The sequence below is a fragment of the Entelurus aequoreus genome, linkage group LG10, assembly GCF_033978785.1.
Source record: "Entelurus aequoreus isolate RoL-2023_Sb linkage group LG10, RoL_Eaeq_v1.1, whole genome shotgun sequence".
Classification (NCBI taxonomy): Eukaryota; Metazoa; Chordata; class Actinopteri; order Syngnathiformes; family Syngnathidae; genus Entelurus; species Entelurus aequoreus.
Genome location: NC_084740.1, coordinates 15440527 through 15456211, shown reverse-complemented (window position 1 = coordinate 15456211; position 15685 = coordinate 15440527). Strand labels below are relative to the sequence as shown.

Genomic DNA, 15685 nt, shown 5'->3' with positions numbered 1-15685 from the left:
AAGCATCGTTCATCCCTTTATCATACGCAGAAGAGAGACGTCATATCGGCACCGCCAGGAGACTTCAATGTGAAAGACATCCAATCAAAACAATGGCGGCAAGTCCAACTTCTCTCTGATAGATTCTGGAAGTGATGGAAACAAGAATACCTGTCAACCATACAACCTAGGAGAAAATGGTATGCAGAAAGGCCTAACCTGCAAGTTGGAGACCTAGTACTACTGAAAGACGGCCAGGTGAGAAGAAATGAATGGCCCACTGGACTCATCGTCAAGTCTATCAACAGCCATGACAACAAAGTAAGAAAAGTAGACGTCAAGATCATCCGACAAGGTACTCCAAGAATCGACACTAGACCTGTTTTAGAGGTCGTGTTTTCTCTTCGTAAAGAGACTGTATAGTGGTATAAAACATTATACCAAGCGGGGAGTGTTATGCCCGTTTGATTGTGGACTATTACTGACACCTTGTGGCGATGGGAAATGCTGCGCGTCATTAGTTTGGGCACTTCCGGTTCACGAGTTAGTCCAGTTCATAAACAATGAGAAGTAGACGAGTTGTGTTAGCTCTTACAAGCCTTGGAAAAGATAAGTCTTTTTACTGTTCTGCCCTCACTATATGTGTTGAGGTTGTACAGCTTGGCAGACAGCTAACAACCAATCCAGGACGTTGTAATAAGTTCCAAAGCAGATTAATCCATTTAGGCTCTTTATTGTTGTTGATCTTGCTTTGTCTTGCACTGGACTTTTATTTTTTATTTATTTAGTAAAAAGACTGAAAGCACAGCGGGCTTCACAGAGACATAACGCAGCATTTTCTTCAACATCCAGTGGTAAACAGCACACCATGGAGCATTCAAAAGTAGACGTAAGCGAACATGAAAGAAGTTCAAGATCGTCACATTCATCTCACTCAAGTCGGATGACGTCAGTGAGCGTTGCTGCTGCAAAAGCACGTGCTAAAGCAGAAAGTGCACGTGTTAAACTTTCCTTTGCACAAAAAGAAGCAGAAATGTTAAAACAGCAAGCGGAAATAAAAGCTAATCTGCTCCTGTTAAAAGCCGCTGAAGCAGCAGCAGCTGAAGCACATGTTTCAGACATATCAGCTCAAGAAGAAAGTGATATCCAAAGAAGCCAATTTGATTTTAATATGCCAGTGCTAAGCCCAGTAGAACGCACTAAAGAGTTTGTGGAGCAACTGTCAGAGGCATCTCATGGCCAACACTCACTCCATTCTTTAAATCAGCCAATACTGACCTCTTCCTCAGCGCGCCAGCAGACAATGGACAACGATGAAGATGTTAAGGTCAACACAACGGCTAATAAACAAGAGATGGATGATGTAAAGTACCATGTGCCCAATTACCTACCTGTCCAGCACCACAAACAACCACATCGGGGAGACGTGGGGACTCCACCGCTTCGTGTTACTGCAAGTCCATCAAAAGACCCCTTCACAAGGAATGATGCAACTCAAAGGATGGATTCTTCATATCAAAATTAATTCCACCATACCCAGCCTCATCACTTTTCCGCACAAGGAGCAACTTCCTTCGACAATCGTGGTGCATCAGACCTGGCTAAATACCTAATGCGTAAAGAGATGGTTAGCTCTGGTCTTCTCAAGTTGGATGACCAACCACAAAATTACTGGGCCTGGAAGGCATCATTCATCGGCTCCACAAGGGACCTATATCTCAGTGCACGCGAGGAATTGGATATGCTGGCTAAATGGCTTGGACCTCAATCAGCAGAACAAGCTAAAAGATTAAGAGCCGTGTACATACACAATCCAGAAGCTGGGGTCGAAATGGTGTGGCAGAGGCTAGAGGAGTCATACGGTGCACCTGAAATAATTGAGCATGCTTTACTTAAAAAACTTGAGAACTTCCCACATATCTCAAACACAGACAACCAAAGACTGAGAGAGTTCGGGGACCTCCTTCTTGAGTTGGACGCAGCAAAGTCAAATGAACTCTTATCCGGTCTTCTTCATCTTGACACAGCTCATGGCATTAGTCCCATCCTGATCAAGCTACCATATCGTCTCCAAGAAAAATGGGTTAGTGCAGGCTCAGCATACAAAAGGGACAAAAAGGTGGCTTATCCACCATTTCACTTCTTTGTGAACTTCATTATGGAAGAAGCTAGGATCCGCAATGATCCCAGCTTTGCATGTGTCACCAGTGGTAGCGTAACTAATGCTAGACAAGGACGACTTCAACCGAATTACAGGACACCATTGTGCGTAAAGAAAACTAAAGTGGCAACAGTACCTGAAGCTAAGTACAACTTCCAAGAAAATAAATCTGAAGACCCAGATAAAATATGTCCCATCCACAATAAGCCTCACCCTCTACGTATATGCCATGGCTACCGAAACAAACCACTCGAAGAACGAAAGGCTTATCTGAAAGAGCAACACATCTGTTATCGATGTTGCGCATCTACGAAACACATGGCAAAGGATTGGGAAAAAGCCGTGCAATGTAAAGAGTGTGACAGCACTAGGCACATCACAGCGCTTCACCCTGGTCCACCACCAATAACAGAGAACTCCCCAGTGAAGGAAGGTCAAAGCGGGGAGAATAATGAAGATCTCATCCCATCAGTGACGTCAAAGTGTACTGAGATCTGTGGCAATTCAGTGACTTCAAGATCCTGTTCCAAAATGTGTTTAGTCAGAGCATACCCTGCTGGCCAAAGAGAGAAAGCTGTCAAAATGTATGCAGTCCTGGATGAGCAAAGTAACCGATCCCTTGCTAAAACAGATTTCTTCAATCTCTTCGGCATCAAATCAGATTCAGCACCATACACACTTAGAACATGTTCTGGAGTAATGGAGACAGCAGGAAGACGTGCATGCAACTTCATTATAGAGTCATTGGACATGCAAACCACAGTACCTCTCCCCACACTTATAGAATGCGACAAGATGCCCGATGACAGATCGGCGATCCCATTACCAGAGATTATTCAGCATCATTCTCATCTAGCTCCACTGGAAGGAAAGATACCAGCAGTTGACCCCAATGCAGCAATTTTGATTTTACTCGGAAGAGATATTATCCGAGTGCATAAAGTAAGGGAGCAGTACAACGGACCTGACGAGGCACCTTATGGACAACGTCTTGACCTAGGGTGGGTCATAGTCGGGGAAGTATGTCTTGGAGGAGCTCATAAACCAGAAAACATCAATGTCGTCAGGAATAATCTGCCGCACAATGGACGAGAAACATTTCTAAGTCCATGTTCTAACACCATCCGTGTCAGTGAAAAGTTCAGCAGCCCTAATCCGTGCCATGGTCTGCAACCCCCCAAACATCTGGAGGAGATGGACAACCTCGGCAGCCAAGTTTTTCAAAAAGCTAAGAATGACGATAAACCAGGTTTGTCTCCTGATGGTCAAGCATTCCTTGACATTATGAACAAAGAACTATGCAAAGATGAGTCAAAGACTTGGGTTGCCCCGTTACCCTTTCGATCACCTCGTCGCCACCTCTCAAACAATCGGGAACAAGCATCAAAGCGTCGTTCATCCCTTTATCATACGCAGAAGAGAGATGTCATATCTGCACCTCCAGGAGACTTCAATGTGAAAGACATCCACTCAAAACAATGGCGGCAAGTCCAACTTCTCTCTGATAGATTCTGGAAGCGATGGAAACAAGAATACCTGTCAACCATACAACCTAGGAGAAAATGGTATGCAGAAAGGCCTAACCTGCAAGTTGGAGACCTAGTACTACTGAAAGACGGCCAGGTGAGAAGAAATGAATGGCCCACTGGACTCATCGTCAAGTCTATCAACAGCCATGACAACAAAGTAAGAAAAGTAGACGTCAAGATCTCCGACAAGGTACTCCAAGAATCTACACTAGACCTGTTTCAGAGGTCGTGTTGTCTCCTTCGTAAAGAGACTGTATGGTGGTATAAAACATTATACCAAGCGGGGAGTGTTATGCCTGTTTGATTGTGGACTATTACTGACACCATGTGGCAATGGGAAATGCTGCGCGTCATTAGTTTGGGCACTTCCGGTTCACGAGTTAGTCTAGTTCATAAACAATGAGAAGTAGACGAGTTGTGTTAGCTCTTACAAGCCTTGGAAAAGATAAGTCTTTTTATAAAATAAATAAAGAATAAAAGTCCAGTGCAAGACAAAGCAAGATCAACAACAATAAAGAGCCTAAATGGATTCATCTGCTTTGGAACTTATTAGAACGTCCTGGATTGGTTGTTAGCTGTCTGCCAAGCTGTACAACCTCAACACATATAGTGAGGGCAGAACAGTTACCTTATGCAATTAATCACACAATATAATGCATTACTCATGTATAAGAGCAGATTTGTTGTGTTACGTCCTTTACCCTCACCTTTACTTTGAAGGCAGTTCAGGTTGTTATACAGTTGGTGACCAGGTCAATGCATGCGTAAGTTCAAAGATGAGTAAAGAGACCTTAAATGGTGTATGCCAGGGGTGTCCAAACTTTTTACCCTGAGGGGCGCTCACGGTAAAATTAAAGCATGTGGGGGCCATTTTGATATTTTTCATTTTCAAACCATAACAAAATATATGGATTTTTTAATTTATTTTACCTTTAGGGGTCCCGGGGACCATAAAGGGTCTGTCATTAAAACGTTAAAAATTAATTTAGATTATTTTTTTTAAATTATTTAAGGCTTACAGTAAATCTCTATATCAACTTCAAGTTGATATAAAGTAATACAAATTTAAAACAATGTTTTATGGCTTTTCTGTCAAAAAAAACTTAGTTTTTTTTGACAGAAAAGCCATAAAACTTAGTTTTAACTTAGCCATAACAACTTACTTTTTTTTTAGAGTAAAAATGAAATATGCAGTATTTAGTAATTAGAGCCCTAAAAGATAAATAATGCAGGACACCATTGATTTTAATTCATATTTTTGAGAAACCAAAGTGAAAAGATAAATAAAAAATCACTAAATATATTGGGGATCCAAAAGGTGCTCCACTCATAAAGTGATACATTTTTATTAGGTTTTTCTTTTACTTTCAACACTTAAGTTACGAGATCAACTTCAGATATATCTGTCGATTTTATGCTGGAACAATTATTTTGTTTGTTTTATGCGCTTTTGTCAAAGAAAACGTTGATGTTTTTATATGGCTACTACACAATATATGCAATATTTACCACATAAAACATTTTAAAGTGAAATATTTGAAGTAATTGGAGCCCTGAAAATAATTCATTATAACATGGATTTTTTCTCATTTTTATTTTTTTGAGCAATGGCAAAAAAAGAAAAATAAAGACAAAAGAAAAAAAACAGCCTGCATGGCAGCTTTTGTGTCAACATTGTAACTTTTTCTCGTTAGATTTCACCTCATTCCACTTTTTTTAATGTTCTTTTTTATTTTTGCAAGAGTATTTCCAGAATGTGTGGCAGGCCGGTAAACAATTAGCTGCGGGCCGCAAATGGCCCCCGACCGCATTTTGGACACCCCTGGTGTATGCGCTCACACATTTCGCTTCAAATAGACCCTAAAAAAATTTCAGATAAAACTGTTAGCCGGTTTTGAGCAATTAAATGATTTAAATTCAAGTAAAACATGTTTTAATTATGTATGACATTCTGACAATAAAATCGCATTTGTGTCAAAATATTGGGGTGTTTTTAATTTGAATGTGATTCACCACGATTAATCACAATCTAAAAGTGGTCCATCCATCATCCATCCATTTTCTACCGCTTGTCCCTTTCGGGGTCGCGGGGGGTGCTGGAGCCTATCTCAGCTGCATTCGGGCGGAAGGCGGGGTACACCCTGGACAAGTCGCCACCTCATCACAGGGCCAACACAGATAGACAGACAACATTCACACTCACATTCACACACTAGGGCCCATTTAGTGTTGCCAATCAACCTATCCCCAGGTGCATGTCTTTGAAAAGTGGTATTAATTTGTTTTTTTTTTTTTAAATTATCGTTCTACAGCATTACAAAGATATAACCACCATCAGTGGCTAGCATGTCTTACCAATAATGGTCTAAGAACAGACAAATCATGTGGTAAAAACTAGTGACACTCAGCATCAAGGGTTGGAATTGGGGGTTAAATCACCAAAATGATTCCTGGGCGCGGCGCCGCTGCTGCCCACTGCTCCCCAAGGGGATGGGTCAAATGCAGAGGACAAATTTCACCACACCTAGTATGTGTGTGACAATCATTGGTACTTTAATCTTCAATCTTAATCTTTAATTGAATTTGTTTAATAATAAAACCGAGCTGATAATGAGCCCTGAAATGTCCAGTTATCTTCCTTTTTCTTTCTTTTTTTACACTAAGTCTTATTTCCAAGTTTGCATTCATTTTTATTTGTGCTAGGTGTGTTGACTGAAGGAAGTAGTCATTCCCATTAAGTTGAATGTGCTGGCCTTGTTTAATGTTGAGTCCTACAAAGTGTTTATGATTAAAGTATTGTAGTTAATACACACCTGCTGTGGATTGTATCGTGCATTTTAGTTGGATTTTTTTATTTATTTTTGTCCTGTCCAGCTACTCAGGCAAATCATATAGTTGATGCAGATGCCCATGTCGACTGTACACATTTACTTTACAAAAGAGAAGTGTGGGATACTTCTCTTGTTGCCTTATTTGTATTTGACTTTATTAAATATATTTATTATTTGGTGCAGCCGGGCCGGAGCAGGAGGGGATAAAGAGGAAAAAAAGGAAGACGGGGAAATTGCGTGGACAAGACGGGGGATAAGACAGCCAAAAACAACAGCAAACACAATAACAGAACATCAGCAAATAGGATATGTACAAATATGATAGTAAACGTGATAGCAAAGAAGCAGTGAGGGAAATAAATAATACAGAAATGACAATGAACATTATTACACTACAAATGGAGCAATACAAATACTAATAGAAATAGCGCTATTGATAATGAACAATACCAATTTACCTCTATTATCAACAATACAATACCAATTTACCTCTATTATCAACAATACAGTTGTTCAAATGAAACAATACATATATGTAATGATAACTAGAGATACACAAGAATGCAGATAAATAGAGGGGAAGAAAGAGAAGCCAGCTATATTAACCTTGTAGATTGTTATAGTAACAATAGGTTAAGCTTTGTCAGTGTGCCAAGAGCTACCCAGTTTCCCCTAGGGCAACAATGTTAATTTGTTTGATGAAACGTGATTATATGCATGAGTGTATGTATGTATATGTACAGTTTGTGTATATGTATGTTTGTGCAGTTAATGTATATGTACAGTATGTGTGTGTATAGTTGGATTTTTGATTACCAAATTTGGAGTGTTAGCATCAAGCTGGTGCATTTAAAAAAAACGTAGCCTTATTTTTGAGTTTTCTGTCATGCATGCTTGCTTTCTTGACATGGAACATTGCATCATTACCAAAATACACCCTTTAACAAGGTACTGTATTGAAGTATGGTACCGTTTGATTTAAAATGAATCAGTACCCGGTAGTACAGACAAAATTTTGTCAATACTTGTAAAAGTACTTATTTCGGTACCTATTCCTATGCATAATAATAATAATAATACCTGGGATTTATATAGCGCTGTTCTAAGTACCCAAAGTCGCTTTACATGTAGAACCCATCATTCATTCACACCTGGTGGTGGTAAGCTACTTTCATAACCAGAGCTGCCCTGGGGTAGACTGACGGAAGCGTGGCTGCAATTTGCACCACCTATCATTCATCGTTCAATTCACCGATGTGAGTGGCACCGGGGTCAAAGGGTGAAGTGTCCCGCCCAAGGACACAACGGCAGCGATTTTTGGATGGTAAGAGGCAGGGAGCGAACCGGCAACCCTCGGGTTTCTGGCACGGTTGCTCTACCCACTACGCCATGCCGCCCCCATAGCCTTCATGGTCAGAGCAGCTTGTTTGTGCACCCTCCAGTGCTGATACTTAACTGCGGCCATTAAAAAAAACAAATTTCCTACAGCCACATCTGCTAATGCCAATGTTTTTTGACCTGGTGCAAAGAGGCATTAATTGGAGCATTTATGATTGTGTCTTAGTGTAGCTATTATGATTCGCTGATTGTATTTCTTTGGCGGTTCCAGGGGCCACATCAGCAAAGGACTGTCGGCCTTGTCCGCCCGGCCATTACTGTGCTAACGCTGGTCTCCTGTCCCCATCTGGTCCCTGCAAGCCTGGATTCTACTGCACAGAGGGGTCCACAACTGACATGCCCTGGGGTAACATCACAGGTGAAGTCAATAGGTGTACGGAAACGTCCACAAATGTTATTTTTAGGAAAGGGGCTTGTATTGATGGATTGTTTATACTGAGTAGAGTTGTACGGTATACCGATATTAGTATAGTACCGCAATACTAATGAATAATTTTCGGTACGATACCGCCTCTGAAAAGTACCGGTCCCGCACCTTCCCCGCGCCCACGTCGTCGGCACGTCAAGTCATTGGTGGTTTATGAGCAGACGACCATGTTCGGCGGCACACAATCACGGAGTACTTACAAGCAGACAGTGTGTTGACAGAAAAGGGAGAACGGATGCATTTTGGCTTAAAAACTAAAGGTGAAGTTATAACACTGAAACGCCCTCAGGAAGAAGTGCTTTAAGACATGGCTAGCTAGCTAGCGGCTAACGTCCATCCGCCGTCTGCAGTGTTTTAGCTACTTCTAAATCACTAATCCTCGCCTCCATGGCGACAAATAAAGTAAGTTTCTTACAAGTATCATCCCTGCAAGACGAGGAATAGCTAAACATGCTTCACTACACACCGTAGCTCACCGGCATCAAAATGTAAACAAACGCCATTGGTGGATCTACACCTAACATCCGCTGTAATACCAAGTACAGGCACGTGTCTAGTCGATACTACTATGATTACGTCTATTTTTTTGCATCACATCTTCTTTCGTTTTTTTAAATGTATATTATGTTTCTAAACTCAAGAAATATGTCCCTGGACACATGAGGACTTTGAATATGACCAATGTATGATCATGTAACGACTTTGTATCGGATTGATACCCACATTTGTGGTATCATCCAAAACTAGTGTAAAGTATCAAACAGAAGAATAAGTGATTATTACATTTTAACAGAAGTGTAGATAGAACATGTTAAAAGAGAAAGTAAGCAGATATTAACAGTAAATGAAGTAGATTAATAATTCATTTTCTATCACTTGTCTTTAATAATGTTGACAAAATAATAGAATGATAATTGACACTGTTACTGCATACGTCAGCAGACTAATTAGGAGCCTTTGTTTGTTTACTTACTACTAAAATACGAGTTGTGTAGTATGTTCACTATTTTATTTAAGGACTACATTGCAATAAGAAACATATGTTTAATGTACCCTGAGGTTTTTTGTTAAAATAAAGCCAATAATGCAATTTTTTTGTGGTACCCTTTATTTAGAAAAGTATCGAAATAATTTTGGTACCGGTCCCAAAATATTGGTATCGGGACAACACTAATACTGAGAAATGTGAATACAGTCAAAGATACATACAATTGACAAGAAAAGTTATTGAGTTAGTTAATACTTCTTTTGCATCAATGGACTATTATTTTTTAACTCAATTGCCCCTGAGAGATCTGTATTGACCAGTCAGTCCACACTACTTTCTCTAAGTAGGTTCTTTCAATGACTTGAAAGGGCTTTTAGGTAATCTAATAAGGACAACGGTTTATTACAGGGGGCAGCATGTCTTCAACGCCACTTGCCGCTGAGTCCTCTCCGGGTCAGACCCACGGAGACATCTGTCCTGCAGGCCATTATTGTCCTGAAGGGAGCACAGTGCCAAGGCCTTGTCCCCCAGGTACCAATGTCTCGATATTAATACACCTGTATGACAATTTTTGCCTTCATATAAAGTTTATAAGTGCTTGTAAATTCAGGTCTTTTACTACAATGGGTGGCGTACACTGCCATAACCCGCCTAGAGGTACAGTAGAAGTACATTATGTATTCTGGACCTTAAAATAGGCTATAAAACGTAATGGCAGTCATAGTAAAACTGTCAGTAAAGTGACGTTAACCAAGTGAATCAATGCAGCCATCTTGCAGACGCCAAACACTTGTAATGCTATGCGGTTTTGTGCATATTGTGACACATCATGAATACGATATCTTGTGATTAGGTACTTTCCAAGGGAGATCGGGGGCTGAGTCTGAGGCGGATTGCGATGCTTGCTACCCAGGATCCTACTGCCCCTCCTGGGCGCAGACCTCTGTGGACCTCCAGTGTCCTGGTGGGTGGTTCTGTCCACTGGGCTCAGTGTCTGGACATCAGCCAGGTACACTCAACTCATGTGAAAAAAGACAGTTTTAAATGATTTCTAACTCGACCTTTTTCACCCTTTTCCTTACACCAGAGATGTCCAAACTATTTCCATTGAGGGTCGCACACTGAAAAATTAACGAACGCAAGGGCCATTTTGATATTTTTCATTTTCAAAACCAATACAATATATCGATTATTTTTTAACCTTTAAGGCTCCCCTCAAGTTTGTTCCCAGGGACATGAAAGGGTCTCAGTCATTAAAATGTTAAATCAGTCACATATATATATACAGTGGGGCAAAAAAGTATTTAGTCAGCCACCCATTGATTGTCAATGGGTGGCTGACTAAATACTTTTTTGCCCCACTGTATATATATGTATATATATATATATATATATATATATATATATATATATTGCATGTTCATCCTTGCAGGCATGGTTGGTGCATAGGAAATCATCTTTGCTGTCTGAACTGTCATTATGGACTTCTAGACATCTCTTGCATGCTCCCAACTTCTTAGCAGCAGCCTTCTTCTCTGCAAGCTGAAGTGCCCGGAACTGCATGCAATAGAACAGCTTCTTCCTGTGTTTCCCATCTCCACAGACAACACAGCCAGTGCGGTCGTCACTTGCTTTGGTGAATTTTGTCCTAGCATGTCTTGGCTCCGGCTTCGATTCCCTCTTGTTAGGTTCCTCATCCAGTTGTTCCAGCTGCTCATATATGCTCTCTTGCTCTTTGAGGAAGTCCAAGAGACCGTCAAACCTGCTTGCTGGAGTCACAGCATTCCTGGTGTCTGCTGCATAGATGAGCCATTCCTTTCTGAGAGGTCCTGGGAGTTTTCCCTCAATCGACTTGGTCACAAGTGGGTTTTTGATGGCGCCGGTGTCGCCAAGCTCACTGAGATCTTGAAGCGCCTTCTGCACATCTTGGATTAGCTCGACGACTTTTCGCGGCTGGTTGCTTTTGACGGGTTGCATTCTTTGCAACTCCTCCACTATCTCTATAGCAATGGAAGTCCGGTTGCCATAGCGATTCTCCAGAACACGGAAGATGTCATCTGCAGTGTTTTGAGTGGTGAGAAGAAGGTCTTTCCTGATCTTGTCCTCAACACTGTCCAGCAATTGGGCATTCTTCACCTCCTTGGAACCAGTTGGCTCACCTTGTCTCTGGAGTGCTTCCCAGTCCTTTTTCCACCTGTGGAATTCACGTTTGTTTCCCGTGAATTTAGGAAGGGCTGTGGGTTTCAACTTGATGGCTGGTACAGGATGACTGGGAGCAATTGGTTCCCTCCTGACTTCTTCCTTTATCCTCTGTTGTATGAAGTCAGCCTTCTTGGAAACCAGCTTGGTGGTGTGTAGTTCCAGACCTTTTAAGCTTGTCAGAATTTCAACTACTGTGTCTTTAGGGACCCATTGTCTCCACCGACCATGCACCTCCTTTGCAGTCTTCACCGGTCCTTCCAGGTGGTTCAGCATGAATTCATATCCATCCGGGTTCATATCCTCCGGTTCCACAGCAGTGGTGCGTCTACACTCCTCATCTGCTGCCAGAAGAGCTATGGACATTTCATCTTTTCCACACTTGTCCCACAGGGCCTTCTGGAGTTGACCTTTGACCTTTGCCCGCTTTGACTCACACTCCCTTGAAGTATTATCCAGATCTTCTTGTTGCTCTTGGGTGAGTTCAGTTTCTCCATCTTTTAGCTGTGGCAGAAGTTTGGACTCTACCTTGTCATTGGCTTCCATGACTTTGTCAGCTGCTGTGATGAGTGTCTTGAAACGGTCTCTGAGCTCCTCCTCAGACAAGTCATCATGGTTCCTGGTGAGGCTGTTGACAAGGCGGGTGAATGATGCTTTTGCACTTGTCCTCTCGGTCTTTAGCTGGTCAAGCACCTTCTTGTCAGCCATATTTAAAGCTCAAGTGGAGTTGGAGTGAATTTGGTGAAATGAACTTCAGTCTTTGGTCCAGATCTCCTTTTCCTGGTTGTCCAGTGGGGGATCGGTTTTTCACTGTCAAGTTATGTTTTGTTTGTTTGTTTGATCCCTTAACTTGAAAAGGGTTTTGATTTTTCGACCAGGGGTTACACTGGGACTTCACTCTTTGGTTTAATCCAATGATGAGACAAATCTCTGTTTATCCTTTTATTTTGGACTTGATGGTTACTTTTTTTCATTGAATAGTTGTAAGGTGAAAAACCAACCACGCGCACTTAGTTTGCCTACATACTGTATACACATACTGTACATATACATTCGCTGTACAAACACACACATACACATTCTATACATTAACATTCACTGTACAAACACACATATACACATACTGTACATTTACATTCACTGTACAAGCACACATATACACATACTGTACATATACAAGTACATATGCACACATACACTCATGCACATAATCACGTTTCATCAAACATATATTAACATTGTTGCCCTAGGGTAAACTGGGTATAGCACACTGACAAAGCTTAACCTATTGTTACTATAACAATCTACAAGGTTAATGTAGGTTGCTTCTCTTTCTTCCCCTCCATTTTTCTGCATTCTTTCGTATCTCAAGTTATCATTACGTATATGTATTGTTGCATTTGAACAATTTTATTGTTGATAATAAAGGTAAAGTATTGGTATTGTTTATTATCAATAGCACTATTTCTATTGGTATTCATATTGCTCCATTTTTAGTGTAATAATGCTCATTGTCATTTCTGTATTATTTTTTATTTTCGCTAACTGCTCATTTGCTATTACTTTTACCATCATATTTGTCCATGTCGTATTTGCTGATGTTGCTCTGTTGTTGTTGTTGTGTTTGCTGTTGTTGTTTTTGTCTCTCTATCTAATCCCCCTCTTGTCCCCACAATTCCCCCCTCTGTCTTCCTTTTTTTCTCTTTCTATCCCCTCCTGCTCCGGCCCGGCTGCACCAAATGATAATATAAATACATTTAATAAAGTCAAAATACAAATAAGGCAACAAGAGAAGTATCCTACACTTCTCTTTTGTAAAGTAAATTTGAACAGCCGATTTGGGCATCTACATCTGCTATATGATTTGCCCAAGAAGCTGGGCAGGACATTATTAAAAAAAATCAAATAAATAAAAAAAAAGTTTGCCTACAGTCGGCGATCTTCCCGAAGTGTCCATGGAAAGATCGAGTGGGAGGTGTTTTGGCAAACTCTACATAAGGCCAAAGCCTTCACCCAAACAGAAGGGCCTCATGTCCAAATGTCAGTTTGGCTCCCATTTCCCCCCAGAGGACAGAACTGGAATTAGAGGCAACATTTCCCAACAGCTGAAGACCATCAGTAATCAGGAAGGCTCTCACCTGAAGCAATCAAATCCACTCTTTTTAAGTCTGCAGCTCCAGCTCAGACTTCAGGCCAACAAACACTGCTCGAGGACAATTTGCCAAATGCAGTAGTGCCTAACTGTTTACAGAGACCAGGGTGGCTGACGGTTTTTCACTGTCAAGTTATGTTTTGTTTGCTTCATCCCCTAACTTGAAAAGGGTTTTGATTTTTCGACCAGGGGTTACACTGGGACTTCACTCTTTGGGTTATCCAATGATGAGACAAATCTCTGTTTATCCTTTTATTTTGGACTTGATTGTCTCTTTTTTTTTTCATTGAATAGTTGTAAGGTGCTGTAATTGTGTTGCCTGTAATTCCAGTTCTGTCCTCTGGGGGGAAATGGGAGCCAAACTGACCTTTGGACATGAGGCCCTTCTGTTTGGGTGAACACTTTGGCCTTATGTAGAGTTTGCCAAAACACCTCCCACTCGATCTTTCCATGGATACATCGGGAAGATCGCCAACTGTAGGCAAACCAAGTGTGCGTGATTGGTTTTGGTGGTTGTTTCAAGATTTCCTGTTCCTCAGAAGGTAGTAGGACAACCGTCTTACGTCTGTGCAGAACGGTGGCTTGGAGTTTTTCCTTTCTGCTGCTTGAATTGGGATGGCTGGTCTTTGCCTTTGGGGCTTTTGTCAGGGGGACACAGTAGCTTGGGAAAACCTGGATGTGCACTCAGCCACCACCAGCCTGTCAGTAGTTGAGTTTTGGAAGATTGCGCCCTCTTGTGCTGCAAGAAAAATGTCTTTCAGAGCATCTTTCCTTTCTTCCACAGAGATGGCTTCTCTGGAGGAGTCTGCCTCCCACTTTGGTCCATGCAAGGCCTGAAGTCGTTGACGGAACCTTTTTGCTGCCCTCCAGACCATTGCAACTGTTTTGACCAGTCTGGTCAAGACACTGAACCGTTTGACATCCACAAGGCTTTGAACAATTGACCCTCCTGGTGGCCGTCTCTGTTCTGTTTGGAGTTGGTTTCGATTGTGTTCGGGCTCTTTTTCCAGGAACTGTTTCCGAGCTTGGGACCTTGCCAACACAGCAGCAAATGCTTTTCTCTGCAACTTGATGCTTTATCTGGCGGTGGTTGCTAGTTCCTTAGCAGATTTGGTTGGCCACTCACTTTCTAGCGGACTCAAGAACTCTGGTCCATTTTGCCATTCTGAATGTTCATCCAGATCTTGAGGGCCTGCTCCTCTGGTGATGACATCTGCAATGTTTTGTGATCCAGGGATCCACAACCAGTTCTGTACTGCTGTGCTGCTTTGTATCTCTTTGATCCGGTTGGCAAAGAATGTTTGATGGCCATAGCTTTCTTGCTGTATTGCACCGAGGACTGTTTGACTGCCAACAAAGTGAAACCACTTTCTGGCCGTGCAGTTCGAAGAACTTCCTGAGTCGTGAGGCAAACACTGCTCCACACATTTCCGCTTTGACAGCATCACCTTTGTGGTCCAAGGGAGTTGGCTTTGCTTTGGATTCAACCAGTATGATGATGGGACCCAGGTCTGTGATCCATCTCAGGTACATCACCGTTCCATAAGCATGCTCACTTCCATCAGAGAATGTGATTGCCGAGGGTGGTTCAATAAGGAAGAATTTGGGGTTTAGAGCCCTGGTGAACATGATCTTACTGAGTTGATGGTACTCCTCGAACAGATCGATTGCATCACCTCTGAGTTCATCTGAGAGTGCAATGTCCCACGTGTCTTTGACTGGACGGCTTTCAGCCTTTGCCTCTTGAAACGCCCTCCGTACCAGAATAGCTCCCTTCTGCTGGGCAGGAGTTACAAGGCCAACTGGGTCGTACAGTCCTGACACTTGACTGAGAAGTTTTCTTCTTGTCAAAGGGTTGGGTGTCATGGCTCTGATTTCCTCTTGCAGAAGGCCTTCACTCAGCCGCATCTTTTGCTTCCTCTTTGAAAAGTTGATTCCGATTCTGACATGGAGCTTATCTTCCTTGACTCTGTAGTCCAGACCAAGTGCCTTGTTGTCGTCATCGCTCATCTGGTTTGGTA

The 15685-nt window shown here is 41.8% G+C and overlaps 1 protein-coding gene across 1 annotated transcript in view; it reads left to right on the top strand.

The window, feature by feature from the left end:
- LOC133659118 (SCO-spondin-like) overlaps positions 1-15685 on the top strand; it is a 158891-nt gene that overhangs the window by 92045 nt on the left and 51161 nt on the right. The window contains exons 51-53 of the mRNA XM_062061851.1: positions 8110-8256; positions 9722-9844; positions 10167-10322. Of these exons, the coding sequence (XP_061917835.1) occupies positions 8110-8256; positions 9722-9844; positions 10167-10322 (426 nt within the window). The remainder of the gene's footprint in view (positions 1-8109; positions 8257-9721; positions 9845-10166; positions 10323-15685) is intronic.